General features: G+C 47.7%; 2 protein-coding genes across 2 annotated transcripts in view; both read left to right on the plus strand.

Moving 5' to 3' along the window:
* LOC127032480 (olfactory receptor 12D1-like) overlaps positions 1–15,678 on the plus strand; it is a 411,893-nt gene that overhangs the window by 48,437 nt on the left and 347,778 nt on the right. The window lies entirely within an intron of this gene.
* LOC127033066 (olfactory receptor 14A16-like) lies at positions 811–3,978 on the plus strand. The gene is made up of 2 exons (XM_050920875.1): positions 811–822; positions 3,037–3,978. The coding sequence occupies exons 1-2, from the start codon at positions 811–813 to the stop codon at positions 3,976–3,978; spliced, it is 954 nt and encodes a 317-aa protein (XP_050776832.1).

Raw genomic sequence — 15,678 nt, forward strand, 5'->3', positions numbered from 1 at the left:
TGTTATCATAGGCTGGGATGTTAAAAGGAGTCTAAGGGAGTTCATGTCTTACTCCCTTAGACTCCTTTGCAAAACTCAGGCTTAATGTTTCTGAAATTCAAGAGAAGCCCAGGCCTTGGAAGTTAATGAGATAGACACAGGACCAGGATTGCAAGATGTTTAGGCACCTAAGAATGGAGATACAGACCTATTGGGATTTACAATAACACCTAAGCACATTAGGCTCCTAAATCCCATTGAATGTCAATAAGACTTAGCCACCTCGCTCACTTAGGAGCTTTGATAGATCCCGCTAGGCATCTGTCTCCATCTTTAGGTGCCTAAATGCCTTTGTAATCCTGACCCACAGATAACATAGAACTGGGCTGGAGTTGGGGAACTTTGGAGGAAATCCTAGGGCCTGTGCTATGCAGAGGGACAAACTATAGGATCATAATGGCTTCTTTTGGCTGTCTCTATGACTCTTTAAACTTTTGCCTCTGGGCCTCTGCTTTTGAGCTGTGCAGAGCTCCGGGGAGTGACTCCCATAAGCCTGAAAATAGACATGGATAAGTCACCTTCCACAGCATCAGTTCTTTAATATCAGTGAAGCTCAAAGCCAGCTGCACACAGCTCATCTACTGAGGGTAACAAGTCTGTGCCTAGCTCTGTCAGATCAGTCTAAGAGTGAGAGGAGAAATTACTCGTACATGGCTTAGCTTTTGACTTCTAGATACTCCAGTGGTGTTAACAATGCAGTTAGATAGCTAATGACCAAAGAATCCTGGCACTGGAGGATCGAATGCATCACAAGTTTGGGAAAAATCCACAATGACCTGCACAGTAAGTTCATTATTTCAATTTAAAATATTTGGGGATTAATATACAGAGTATACATAAGACCCAACATATAAATTACATTTTGAACTCTGTAAGGCTTTTGCTATCTATTTAGTCATACATCTAGATCCAGTCCGAAAAAAAAATCAGTGGAAAATTTTGACTTTGCACCAGAAACACGAAATCAGAAAAGTTTTGGAGACTTGGCAGCCAAAAACTATTTTTTTCAGCTGAAACCTTGAAAACTAAAAATTTTAATTTGAAAACTAAAGAAAACTGAAGTTTCCAATTTTTTTAAAAAATAATATCACAGACACTTTCCCTGATCATTTTTGTTTAGTTTAAAATCCTGTTTTTGAAAACAATAATTGGAACGAAAATTTCTGACTGCCCCTTATTGGAAATGGAGTTGTTAGCAAAAGTGGGAAACATCAATAGTTGTGAATAATACCATGATTTCCAACCCATTTGTGCTATTGCAATTGTGTTTATTTCAGTTTCAAAGGAATAGCGAGTAGACGATAAAAACTGAGTAACAAGCAAAGCTGTTAGCCACAGAATGTGTTTTACAACCACTATTACCTTTAACCTAGAGTAGGAGTTGAACTGGCCAGCTAAGGTCTGGCTATTATGATACAACCTAAGAAGAGAAAGGAGGTCAACAGAAAGAGAACCCAGCTCTTCTATTCTAGCATCAGAGCCTCTGCCCCACACTGGTGCCAGCCAAACACCAATGCTCTTGATAAAGGTACAGAAGACAGACATAGTAAGACACAGACACTCCCCACGGGAGCTCACAGTGCAACTAGACAAGGCCAGGGCTGACGAGAGGGTGGGAAGCCGGTATAAATTACTGGGACCCAGTGGTCAGGAAGGGGGCCCGACTATGCTGCATATGTGATTTTAATGTAAGTTTTTTTAAATGTTTAATTTTTTTAATACATTCTTTAAGAATAAATATTTTCTTTTCCTATTCTGTGTTTCATTTGTATACCAGAGAGGGCATTTTTTTTTTCTGCACATCAATACAAATGCTGGGTAAAGATTTTTAGCTAGTCCAACCTTGCTGGGGGGCCCAAAATTTTTTTTTCACCAGGGCCTGAATCCGCTCTCAGCAGCCCTGGACAAGGCAGGGAAAGGGAGATAGGAACTATTAGAGATCAGCTGGTGCTCAGTGTGCTGGGCATGTCTGCGTCATGTTTCCCTAGGACAAGGGAATCAGGCTGTGCTGGTGGTTTAGAAGTTTAGTTTCCTGTCCAAGGGGTGAACTTGCTGTGTATCATAAGACTATATGACAGGAAGGGACCTGAGTCATCAAATCCAATCCTCTGCTACCACTGGCAACCCCGTCATATAATCTCCATCAGAAACTGACCCATTCCCATGTTAATCTAATTGGGTTGTCTGCTCTGAGGGCTGTTCCTGGCCCTCCCTTCTCTGACGGGGACAAACCTTCTCTGCATTTCCAGTCTAAATTTACTCATGGACAGTTTATCACCATTTGTTCTTATGCCAACACAGTCCTTTAGCATCAACAGCTCTTCTCCCTCGCTGGTGTTTACCTCTCTGATCTATTTACAGAGAATGATCGTATCCCCTTTCAACTGGTGTTTGGCTAGGCTACACAAACCAAACTCGCCTAGGCTATGTCTAAACTAAGGGCTAGGGGTGTAATTTCCCGTTTACATACTTGCACTAGTTTGATGAGTGCTAGCGCGAGTACAAATAGCAGTGTATCTGTGGGGTCATGGGCACAGCTACAACCTCCTCTGTGCCCTGCAGGAACGTGGTCAGCTGTGCCCCCACTGTCACTGTCCATGCTATGGTGGCTACACTGCAATTTATACTCATATCAGCTCTCATTGAGCTACTGCGAGTGTGTGTATGCAAGCTGGGAATCACACTCCTAGTTCATAGTGCAGGCAGTGCCTGATTCTCCTCTCCTAAAATAGCTCTCCATTGTCGCAATAGCAGGACCATCATTCCTAAGATTGTTCGATTTGTGTTGTGACTCATTCTATATTTACACTACTTTTTATTAAGCCACATCTTGGATGGATAGTCAGATGGTGGAAATGGAGCCATCCTTTGACTGTAAGGGCGCTATATCGATTTACACTAGTATGATGATAATGCACCTGAGTCGTGGTGTGATTGTCAGAGGTGAGGAGGCAGAAGTGCTCTATCTTGACATTGCTTTTGCCCCTCCCTCCACAGGCAGCATACGATGTCCTGAGAAGGAAAATATCCAACCAAACTACCGTGACTGAATTCCTTCTCCTGAGCTTCTCTGAGACTCGAGAGCTGCAGATTTTACACTTTGTGGTGTTTCTAGGGATTTTCCTGGCAGCCTTGATGGGGAACATCCTCATTATTGCAGCTATGGCCCTGGACCACCATCTTCACACCCCCATGTACTTCTTCTTGATGAATTTGTCCATGACAGACCTTGGATCCATCTCTGTCACTGTCCCCAAGTCCATGGCCAACTCCCTATTGAACACCAGATCGATTTCTTATTCTGGGTGCGTTGCCCAGGTCTTTCTCTTCATTTTATTCATGGCGGTTGACCTTGGTTTTCTCACCATCATGGCATATGACCGCTACGTCGCCATCTGCAAACCATTACACTATGAGTCTCTGATGAACAGGAGAGCTTGTATTGAAATGGCAGCCAGTGCTTGGATCAGTGGTATTTTCTGCTCTGCACTGCACACTGGGAACACATTTGCATTAACCTTCTGTGGAGGCAACATGGTGGATCAATTCTTCTGTGAAATCCCACAGCTACTCAAGCTCACTTGCTTTGACTCATATCTCAATGAAGTTGGCGTTATTGCCTTTTTTGCATGTTTGACTATAAGCTGCTTTGTTTTAATAATTGTGTCATATGTTCAGATCTTCACCACGGTGCTGAGAATCCCCTCAGAGCAGCGCCGGCATAAAGCCACCTCCATCTGCCTCCCTCACCTCATTGTGGTCTCCTTGTTTATTTGCACTGGGATCTTTGCCTATGTGAAACCACCCTCCATCTGTCTATCAGGTCTGGATCTTGTGGTGGGTGTGCTCTATTCCGTGGTGCCACCGATCATGAATCCAATCATCTACAGCATGAGGAACAAGAAAATTAAAAGTGCTCTGAAGAAACTGACTCAGTGAACATTATTAACCAAGAATAAAATTTCCAGATTTCTTCCAAGACCATGACTTCATTCTGTCTGACTTTTTAGATAGAATTATTGTCTCCACAGGAATGTGATGTGCAATCTCCTTATGTAAAATGAGTTGTAATGATCAAAACTCAGTTAACTAAAGTGAATAGAGTTACTTTAGGCTTACACCGGTGTAAATTAGATAAGATCGAACTATCTATATATTTCTCTCTCTCTATTGCAACAAACCAAAACAAAACTTTAGTTAACACTGTAGTTTAGTTAAGGTTGTCCCCCGGAGCTGGCAATAGCTAGTGGTAATCATCTGCTTGCACACTAGCAGCATTGACTGTGTCCACTGCAGCTCTATTGAATGGTAAAGGCAGATATTGGCACACACACAGGAGGGAAATAGGGGCTGTCAGCCATACCTGTTCTGCATCTATTTTCCCCCAGTCCCCTGTCACTCACTATCACGTCCCCCTTTGCAGTGCCACACCCTCCCCTCCACTCCACCTAGCTCCCATTCCTCTCCAACTGACCCACCACCCCATTTATCCCCCACTTTAATCACTCCTCTGTTGCTATCCCAAAACCCCTTCTTTGGTGAGCTTTTGACAACTAGCAAAATGCCTTGGCCACTGCCTGTAGCTGGAATCCTGATTATCTTGATCATTGCTAAAAGCAGCTCAGGGGTTGAGCGAACACAAGACGTGAGCATGAGCCTGCATCCTTCCTGGTAAGCTCTCTTTTGAAATTGCTGAAGTTTGCATCTTAGAAAAACAGGAAGTCTGGCTATAGTTTTGACTGCTGTTATGTGGAAATACAGCTGCAAGGCTAACAGCTCAAAATTGCTTGCTAATGTTATTTTTTAAGTGACATGTTTTTTAACACCTGCTTCTTGCTTAATGGTTGGTTTTGATTGCCAAGCTATGTAACACTTGTAAGGATAAGAAGGGGACAATACCTGGGTTAAGTGAACTCTGCTGTGAACCCATCTCAAGTTCCCCAGCAGCAGACAGAAGGCTGGCCACTGGAAATCTGTCACTGGACACTTGAGGACCACTCCAGACCTTGGGGTAACTACAGTTTGGGGTGCTACAACATAACCTGTTGCTTGTGTGTGTACTTGCTGGAGACTAAATAAAGTAAAAGCTTTAAGTGAAAGCACTCTTGTTTGCACTGTTTATATCAACCACTTATGATATGGGTGTGCTGTGTCCCCATTGATTTATTTCCTGACACTGCCTCATAAGGAGTAAAGTTAGTGAGAGCTTTGGGTTCAGAAAACTGGTGGGTAACACCCTCTCCCGTTGTTCCCTCCCATCCTCTCTACCCAGCAGTAATGTGCATGTGTAACCTATTTTCATTCCAAAAATAGTTTCAGCACCTTCCAAATTTTCTGCTGTGCTCAGGTGACATTTCCAAAAATTAAAAATCCTTGGACAGAGGCAGATGCCACCTTCTTTTAGTTTCAGACTTTGGCCCACTATTAGAGTCAAACTCACTGCCGGAGTAGGGCTCAGGTTTGATGGCCAGATCATTCCTCCTTCAGAAGCTTAGGTCTGTGATCCAGAGGTAGCATTCAACCAGCTCACGCTCTCTTCATGCACATGCACTGTGTAATCTATTTAGCGCCACATCAACCACTTCAAAGGCTGATGTGCCTAACTGGAGAGCTACACACTATGGCTAATAGCACTGTAACTTGATTTCCACCAAAGGGCTGGTACTGGCCTGCACTCTGGTGAAGTAACCATCAAGCACTGGAGAACCTGCTTCTGTGAGGATCTGAGCCCCGGTTTGATCTCTCTGTGTGTGAAAAAAAATCAGCACCAAAATACCCTAACTTTAAGAAAAGTTAAAAGTAACTCCATTGCAGCCAATGGGGCTGACACGACCCACATTTAGTCAGGAGTAATTCAATGGGGCTGACTCCCCTCTCACCTCAGGGTAACCTAGTGGAGTTATGATGCAGTACAGCTGGTCTAAGGAAGAGGAGATTCAGGCTTTTTTACTCCAGCCCCCACCATATCCTCCATCCACTGAACCCCTCTTACCCTAGTCCCTGAGTATGTCCCTCCCTCTCTCTCACATAGCCCAGACACTCTAAACAAACACCCACAGCCCCTAATCCCCTCATTCCCCACTCATAACCTTCCACCCCACAGACACTTCCAGCCCTTGTCTGTTGAGATTTCCCCCTCCCACCGGCCAGAGCCAATTTCCCCACCCAGAATTTGTGACTCAGCTTCCCCAGAGATCCCTACTGAACCCCTCTGCCCATCAGTCCCGTCCTCTGCTCAGCTCCATTGCCCTGATGTGGCCCCAGTCCCAGGGAATAGCCCCCAACCCCTGCTTCCTTTCACCTCCCTCCAAACACCAGTCCATTCTCTCCTCCATCTCCCCATTGGCAAACCCAGGCCACCACTTTCTTCCTTCCCCACTCTCCTCCTTCCTCTGCCTGGACCAGCTCCGCTTTTCTGAACAGTGGCTCCAGGGTGGGCTCCGCCCAGCCCTGCCCAATACACAGTTAAGCTGGGGAACAAGGTATCACTCAGACAAAGAGCCCAGCAAGGTGAATCATTGACAAGGATAACAAGATCCTTCACATTTACATCAGATCAGAGAATGAATTAAACCGCTATGATGCAAGTCTCCAGCCAGCCACTAACTCACAGGGAACCTCCCTGACATAGAGGTCAGTGAAGAATTGTTCATTGGGGGCATTGCCCCTCCCTCTACAGCAGCTGGTGCTGGTCCCTCCAGGAGTCACTGCTCTGAGCGGGGCTGTTCCCAGGAAAATGTGGAAAGAGGCACTTTTAGTCCCATAAAGCTCTGCTGACTCTCAGGGCTGGATCTATACACTTCAGGGCAATTCATGGGGCTCTGCCCCCTCGACCCTGAACCCCACATTGAGTGGCAGTGGTGGGGGCCCCTCAAAGAGAGGCTGAGACAGTGGCATGGGAACCCCTGCTCCCTCCCAGAAGATCATTAGGTCAGCCAGGGTCTGCAGCATTTGGGTTTGCTGCTCGAGACAGGGCCGGCTCTAGGGTTTTTGCCACCCCAAGTGGCAAAAAAACTAAATAAATACAAAAATCTGTGATCACAATCACCAGCAGCTCCACTGCACCGCTTTCTTCTTTAGTGGCAATTTGGTGGCTGGTCCTTTCCTCTGAGAGGGACCGAGGGACCCGCCGCCAAATTGCTGCCGAAGAGCCCAACATGCCGCCCCTTCCCCTCGGTCGCCCCAAGCACTTGCTTGTTCAGCTGGGGCCTGGAGCCGTCCCTGGCCTGAGAAGACCCATTGTGTCCTGGGGCATCTCCCTCTCCTTTTCCTGCTGGGATTCCAGGGCCATTTTCCTGTTCACTCTGCCTTTCTTCATGCCACCTGCCATGCTGGCACTCCAGGCCCTCTGTTTGTGCTCCAGTGCAACACTGGCTTGCAGGATCTCACTGAACATGTCCTCCCTTGTCCTCTTCTTTCACCTCCTCATCAGGGTCAGGCCTTCTGTGGGTGCAGAGGGGGCACACCTCAAAGGCCACCATGCTAGAAGCTGCTGATAAAAGAGACAGATTTATCATTTACAGTCACTGTGGAAAGGGAAAGGAAAGTTTCAAAACTACCTTCCCTTATTCCCATCAACACTTTTAAGATGAGCTGCTTCATGACGCTGGCAGCTTTGGAGCACTTTGGTACCACACCGCTCTCCAGCTCCAGCCATGCGGAGGAGTATGGCCTACCGGGGTGGTGGGAAGGAGGGAGGATTTTCCATTGCCTGAAGCTATAATATTTCAGGCCCCATTCCAGGGATATGATTCTAGGGCAATGGCACTGATTATTGGCACTATTTGCCACAGGCAGTAGTAGTGATCACCTTCTCAAAGGGCAAAAGTGGGACACATACATGAGCCCAGCCCCCTCCTTGGCCCCACTCCTTTTCCCCCTAGCCCCCATCCCTTGCTCCTCCTTTTCCTCGGAGGCCCGCAGCTGCACACAAGAAGGCAGAGCTCCTAGGTGGGCAATCAGGAAAAGGCATTTCAAAAATATGCAGGGATTTTAAAAGGGTGTATGACTTCTGGTCTCCACGAGCCCGAGGCAGTTGAGTTCAACATTGTAACCAGCAGAGTCATTGTTGCATGGAATGGGGCATTGTGGGACAACTGCTGGAGGACTGTTGAGGGTTGACACAGGTCATGAACTATCTACACTCATGCAGCATCAACCTCTGTAGGTCGACCATGGCTCAATGCCACTCAGGGGGGTGGTTTTACTGCATCACCTTAACAAGATGCTTACATCAGCCAGAGTCAAAAGTGTAGATGCGGGCACAAATAGATTGATTCAAGTTGACTTATGTTGACCTAACTTTCTAGTGTAGACCAGGCCTTAGACACACCCATGGTCTACAGAACCCTCCACTCAGGAGCGGCTCTGTCTATTTTGCTGCCCAAAGCATGCAATCAGGCTGACTTCGGTTGCATGCCTGCGGGAGGTCCGTTGGTAAGGCAGATTTGGATTACCCACTGCTGAATTGCCACTGAAGCCATGGGACCAGCACACCTCCTGCAGGCATGCCGCCGAAGGCAGCCTGACTGCCACCCTCACAGCGACCGGCAGGCCGTCTCTTGTGGCTCGCCGTCCCAGGCACGTGCTTGGTGTGCTGGTGTCTGGAGCCGCCCCTGACTCCGCTCAGCTGCTGAATAACCCTAAGTTATTCCCTTAGGTGGCACCTAAGTTTCTGCCTCTGGCAGGCACCCAGATGTCTAGCTCACTGCTAAGCCCCAGAGGTAACCTCAAAGCAGGTGAAGTTGAACATTCCCCCACCAAGCTCACCTGCAAGGCTCGATCTGTTAGGCGTCCTGAGAGCACACGTCACTCCACCCAACACAGCTGGTGGGGTGGGGAAGCAAAAGTCGCCTTCAAGCCATTGATTAAGGTACTCAGCTAGGGTACGAGAGTAGCCACTTCAAGTCCCTCCTCTGCCTGAGGCATTAACAGGGGGCATTAACAGGGATCTGCCCCCTCTCAGGGGAGCGCCCAAACCACTGGGCAATGGGATAGCCTGACATGAGGCTCCGTCCAGCTCTCCTGCTCCAGCTGTTTGACTCTGCATCCAAAATTAAAATTGCCTTGGTCTGGAGAGAATGTGGAACCTGCTCCATAGCCCAGTGGCAGGAGCACCCCGTTGAGGAGGGAACATCTGTTCAAACCCTGCTCCCTACCACACAGAGGGGGGAGCTGAGCTGGGGTCTCCATGGGACGTCTCAAACTCCTGGCCTAGTCCTTTGTACTACTCCCATGGGTGCAGTCATTTCTCTCCCTTACCCCGCAACCCCTTGGCCATCTGTGATGCTGTTAGGTATGTGCCACCACCAGTCTTGCAAGAAACAACTTAGATGCCTGGCTCCAGAAGTAAATTGCTAGAAGAGCTAGGCACCTCCTTTCTGCCTGGACTTAAGAGCAAAACTTTCTGCTCGAACAAATCCCTCTCCTTGTCATCTGCTACTGGCTGGCTTAGGCAGCTCCCCATCTAGTGTGCTGGCTTTGTGCATGCCCCCTCAGGCATCTACCTCCTCCCAGGTATTGTATGGAGATTTGGGGCACCAAACAGAGGATCTGTGGTTTCCCCTGGGTGGCAGGTCACCTAAAAGTTAGGCACTGCAATACAGGGCATTGCAATGGCTAAGTGGATCCCACCCACTAGGCCATCCTTCCACCCCATGTGGTTATAAATCCTCTCCATTCTCATTCATGAATCTCCTATGACTACTTCTGCCCCTGATAATACAGAAGGTGCAAGCAATAGGTAAGGCTTGACACGTGCTTGCCTGCTCTCTCCTTATGCTGTCCCAGGCCTGGGCAGACAGATGGTTCAGCAGACCTCGACAGTACTGCCCAGCAAGAAAGACCACAGGCACGGTTTGGTGACAAAGGCAAACAGCCAGGTTTATTGCCCTGAAGGCAGAGTTCTAGCATCCTGGTTCTGTGGTTACAGATACACTAACACGTTAGTGCCCAGTGCCAAGGAGCAGCTCAGTCAGCTGCGGGAATTTCTGCTGTCCCCTGGGTCACACAAAGAGTTAAATTGAGGTACCCCGACATTTATAGACTGAGACAAACAACTTACGTCTCACCTCACGTGTTTCATGACATCTGCTTGTTACCTCCTCTTGTACCTTGCTCCAGATGTCTCGGGCAAAACATCCTTATTCATCCCTATTCATCCCTTCTGTCAAACCCTCTTATCTGGTGTTAGGTCAGGATGTGCCTGAGCTAATCTCCTGGAGCGTGTTCACACACATAGCCAGTGTCTGTTGCTTCTTAGGAGTGCCTGTGTGTTAGCAATGCTAGTAATACCTTTGCCTAGGTCATGTATTGGACAGTGAACTTGTAAGCATCTGTTGTAATACATGGCCTGACTTTGGTTCTTTGGTTGGACTTTGCTGACTATGGTTCAGGCCTCACGTCTTACATCAGGCCCAGTGCCCCAAGCTCTCTCTCTCACCTACGCAAACCAACCACCTCCATCACGCTCACACAGGCTGGATGCAATCCACTAGGCCCAGCAGTGATCCCTGGACACGTCACCAGGAAAAGCTTCAAAGCACTTATCTTGGCTAGGCCCGGCTGCGACCAGCTCCAGCAAAGCAATAGATCCAGGCTCACTGGACCCTTGGAGGTGGGGAGGTTGGGAAAATAAAGAGGTAGAGTCACAAGCAAAGGAAAAGGAACTGCCCAGACTCAAGGATAGGTTAACAGAGGGTAGGTCCATCAATGGGTATTAGCCAGGATGGGCAGGGATAATGTCCCTAGCCTATGACACAGGCTACTGTCAGAAGACAGTTGAACAGAGAGCACTGTGCTGCGTAATGAGCTGTGGCGAGTAGCAGATGTCATGGAGTGAGTTATGAGCTGTTAGTTATACTAAATAATGGCTACCAGGTGCCATGAGAGTCAAGAACGGGTAAGAGTCAGCTATAGCAAGAAGAATCTGTAGAGGAAAGGAGAGCAACAAGCTGTCATTCTGGGAAATCTACACTAGATGGCAGCAGAGTAGAGGAAATGAGAGGGGGGTGTCAGAAATACTGGCTAGTGATCAAGATTTCGGTAGACAATACAATAATGGGAAAGTTATACTATAAAATGGCCACTAGGTGGCAGCATGTTGTAGGCATGAGATATGGGCAGCTGGTTTCAAACATGCCCACTAGATGGCAGCATCTCTTGAATACTAATAAAGGGGCAGTGCAAGTACATTGTAAGTAGTCATCACCTTGGACAGATATCTCCCAAAAATGTAAGCTGGTGTTTGTCCATGTGTCGCAGGGTGACCACCTGCTCCAGCCTGAAAGGGGTTGGAAGAGCCCTGCAGAGGGCTGGGCCTGGGCAAGGTAAAAAGCTGGCTGATTGGGGGAAGTGGCTGCAGCTGGGGCCACGCCCCAAACTGAGCAACAGGGCCTTCTAAGAAGGCCAGGGAAGCCTGAAGTGTCAGTGTCCCTCTGCCTGTAGAGGGAGATGGGCCTGGCTGCAGGGAGCTAGAGACAGGGTACCTGAGTGCAGCAGGGCTGGGGAACTCCAGCCTGGAAAGCCCAAGGCTGCAGCCTAGCACAAGGCCAACAGGTACTAGAGGTTGCAGGGGGCAGCCCAGGGGTAGGCAAAGCCAGCGGGTCCAAGCCCAACCTTGCCAGCGATGAGTAGGCTGATACTGCAGTCTGCCCTAAGGTGTGGGCGCTAGACGATGACTGGCAGTAGCCTGATACTGAGGCGAGGTGAGGATGGTGGGTTGGCGGTTCCCCTAGGAGGGGGAGACCCAGAACTGTGAGGGTACTGCCAGGGGGCAGTACACCAGTTAAAGGGGCGCCGGGATCCAGGGAGGGACACGGGGACCAGAGAACAGGTGAATCACCGGCCTGCAGAGGGCGCTCCTGGCTAGTAATAGAGCTAATTCCCTGAGAGACCAGCAGGAGGTGCCGCAGTGGTGAGTCCGCATGTCTACACCATGATCTAAAATATTTTCCTCAAAGAATCATTACACAAAAAATTATGTATAATGGGAGTTGTATAATTGCAAGTCACGCTGGGCATTGTGAGCTACAAAGCTTTGGAGGCACAAAATGAACCAAGTGGGAGAAAGGTTGAGGTGGGACCATATTGAAAAGCATGCAGAAAGAGTACAAATATGAGAGAGCATTTACACTGATTAAATCGAAGGGGAAGCCCATTTTCAAAACGTAGATGACATGCACCAGCTTATCAATGTTCTAAGACAGATCGCAGCAGTTGCTTATCCATTCAGGTAAATGCAGGTGTCTTTGCTGAGCAGATCCAGTTTCTACTGAATGATGAAACCCAGTTACCTCAGTGGAAGAAACTGAGTCCTGGCCACCAAACCCTGAGAAATAAGATGTCATCCCTCAAAACTTGAGCTTTCCTGTGGTTACAGGTGAGCACCCTCTTCCTGATTGCATTTCTACACCACCTTCTAAATAGGGCCATGAATATGCTTTGTGAATATTGTTAGCAGTGTTGTTGTAACCATGTTGGTCCCAGGATATTAGAGACACAAGGTGGGTAAGGTGATATCTTTTACTGGACCAACTTTAGTTGCAGAGAGAGGTGAAGCCCTGGAATAGAATAATGGAAATCAAAACTAAGTGAAGCTGATAAAAAGGAACATTAAAATGGATTGTTAAGTGGGTAAAGTGTAAGAACGAAATTAGGAGGATTTGAGGGAATTTGAAAAATAAATGGTTTTAGTTAAAAGTAAATAAACTGTTTCACTGTATCTGGGTCAGGCAGGTTGCAAGAAAATCCATGAGTCAGCTGAACCCAGGGAATAAACAAGACATAGACATCATTTAGGTGCTATGGTTGAGATTTTGAAGCCACCTAGGAATTGGGTGTCCTAATCTCCTATTAGAATTAATGCTGAAATCCTATAGACAGTTTGACAACCTCCTCTCAAATGATTTCTTTGTATCCATCTTCACCAAAAAGTGTTATGAAGTAATCTGCACCAGGTCAACTTTTTGTCAGGGAACAGCCTGTCAGAGGCTGAAGTATCAAAAGAGCAGATTATTGAACTAACTGGAATTTGGGTTTCTCTGTGTTGCTCTAGGAGAATGTAGTATTATAGGAATTGCAGATTAAATCAGACCCAAGGGCCATCCTGGCCTGTATCGCTCTCCGAGGGCAGGCAGTACTATATGTTTCAGAGGCAAATGTAAGAACATTGCAATAGCAGTTCTGGGATAATCTCCTCTCACGTGTGTCGTGTTGGTCTATGATAGTTCGTTTTGGAATGATTATTAAATCTCATGGTTTGGGGCTTAAGCCAATCTCTATTGTTGCCATTATTATGATAACTCTGGATATTTATATGGCTATCAGGAACATCCAATGTCTTCTGGAATCTAGTTAAGTCTTTTATATCAGTGACTTCTGGAATCTAGTTAAGTCTTTTATATCAGTGACTTCCTATGGCAGTGGGTGTGATGCTGTCAGTGGGGATGCAAGAGTGTGAGTGCCAAACTCAGGACAGACAGTTACAAACCAGGGCACAAACCCCTCTTTGGCTGTCAGGTCTAAACTTAGATTTCACCAACCAACTGCACCGAGTGCAAGCTCCTCAGGCACTTTAACAGCCTTGAGAGAGTCCCCTCAGAAATTCCCCTTGACTGCGCCCCTCTGTCCTGCCACACAGGTGAGCGTATCTGTGTTACATGGCCCATTATGCCAAGGATCACAGCAATAGTCAGGTTACTCCTGACATCCTCCAGGTCAATTGCACTTTAGGTCTCACACCAAAAACGACGCTTGGAGCCAATCCTATAGTGAACTACTGTATAGGAAGTTTTATTAAATAGGAAAAGGAAATGAGAGTTATTTACAAGGTTAAAGAAAGAAAACAGGCGCATGAATGAGTCGCAGTCTCAGGTTTCAAAAGGTAATACAGGCTTCTCTCAGCAGCAAGCTGTATTTGACCTTTAGGACTAACCCAGGCTAAGCAGCTGGGGATCTCTTGCTAATGTGTAGAAACACTCTGCCCCAAGCTTCCAATCAGCATAGTGATCCCTAGTTCCTTTTGCTTGGGGTTTTTATCCCCCTCCTGCCATCTGCTCTGAGCTGCAAACTCAGTCGACTTGCATGACTCATCTTCATAGGGAGGAGAGCAGAACAATAAGTATCTAGTCCTTTTGTTGATTGTTTCTCAATCCAGTTGTAGGGAGATTACAGTTGCAATATACAACCATTGCCCACCCGGTATTAGAGTGACCAGATGTCCCATTTTATAGGGACAGTCCCGATATTTGGGGCTTTATCTTATACGGGTGTCTATTAACCCCCCTCCCCGCATCTCCTGTCCTGATTTTTCACACTTGCTGTCTGGTCACCCTATCTGGTACTGGTGGGTTTCCTTTTTCAGGAGAGGCTTCACGTCTGTGGAAGAGCAACTCTTCGCATTCATTAACGTCCCTCTCCTGTGTGGTGATGCATACTCACAGAAGCTCACTACAACCCGTCAAATATTAAATTGCAATATGGAACAGACAATGCAGGCAGCAACTGACAAGCATTCAACAGAGTCCAAACATTAAACCCTTTTTTATAATTCTAGTACCATTTTATTAATATTAACACACAAGTGAGCCAGACTGATTCCACCTTTCTATCTGTTAGTGTCCTGCTGAAACAGAGGGACATTGGCATGAGCTAGCATTTGATCTGCCAGCATCACAGTGAGTTCGACAGTTTAATTACAATTAGGGTGAACACGTATTTCACTTTATAGATTTTAAGTTGCCCACTTGGGGCAGGGTGGCGATGACTCACTGGCACAGCGCCTCCTGCTGGTTGTCTCGGGAATTAGCTCTTCCAGCCCAGAGCTCCCTCTGCAGGCTGGTGTCTCGCCTGCTGCTAGCCCCCCGTGTTCCTCTCGGACTCCGGTGCCCCTTTATCTGGGGGTGCAGGCCCCTGGCAGTGATCCCACACTCTGGGTCTCCCCTTCCATGGGAATCCCCAACCTCTATCCCCACCTTGCCTCAGTGGCTACTGCCAGTCATTGTGTAGCCCCCACTCACTGGGGCAGACTGCATTCTGTAAACCACTCATCATCGGCAAGGGGGTTAGGACCTGCTGCTTTTGGCTATCTCTGGGCTGCCTCTCTGCAGCCCCAGTACCTATTTGGCACTTTTAGCAAGGTCTGCAGCCTGGGGTTTTACCTGGCTGGAGTTCCCCAGCTCCCTCTGCCCTTCCCTGGCACTGCTCCACCACAGGTGCCCTTCTCAGCTCCCAGGCAGCCAAGTCCTTCTCTCTCAAGAAGCTGGAGAGAGTGAGTGTTGTGCTTCTGGCCCACAGCCCTCTTATAAGGGCCAGGTTGGCCGTGACTGAGCTGGCCACAGCTGTGGTCAGCTACTCACTCAGCTTCCCCAGCTGTTCTTAATCCCTTTTACCCAGGCGCAGCCCTCTCCAGGACTGCTTTTAACCCCTCCAGGCAGGAATGGGGCAGCTGCCCCACTACACCCACCTTTTATTTTAGTTGTACGTTCCCCTTGTTCTTGGAGTAAGGGCCAGGGAAAACAGAAGTTTCCCATTCTACCTTCTCCCAGTTTATACAGGAAGAAGAGTGTCAAGAATCTGAACTGAGAATCCTGAGTCCTGGCCGCTGAACCCTGAGAAACAAGAACTCATCACTTCAAGCTT

The sequence above is a fragment of the Gopherus flavomarginatus genome, chromosome 12, assembly GCF_025201925.1.
Source record: "Gopherus flavomarginatus isolate rGopFla2 chromosome 12, rGopFla2.mat.asm, whole genome shotgun sequence".
Classification (NCBI taxonomy): Eukaryota; Metazoa; Chordata; order Testudines; family Testudinidae; genus Gopherus; species Gopherus flavomarginatus.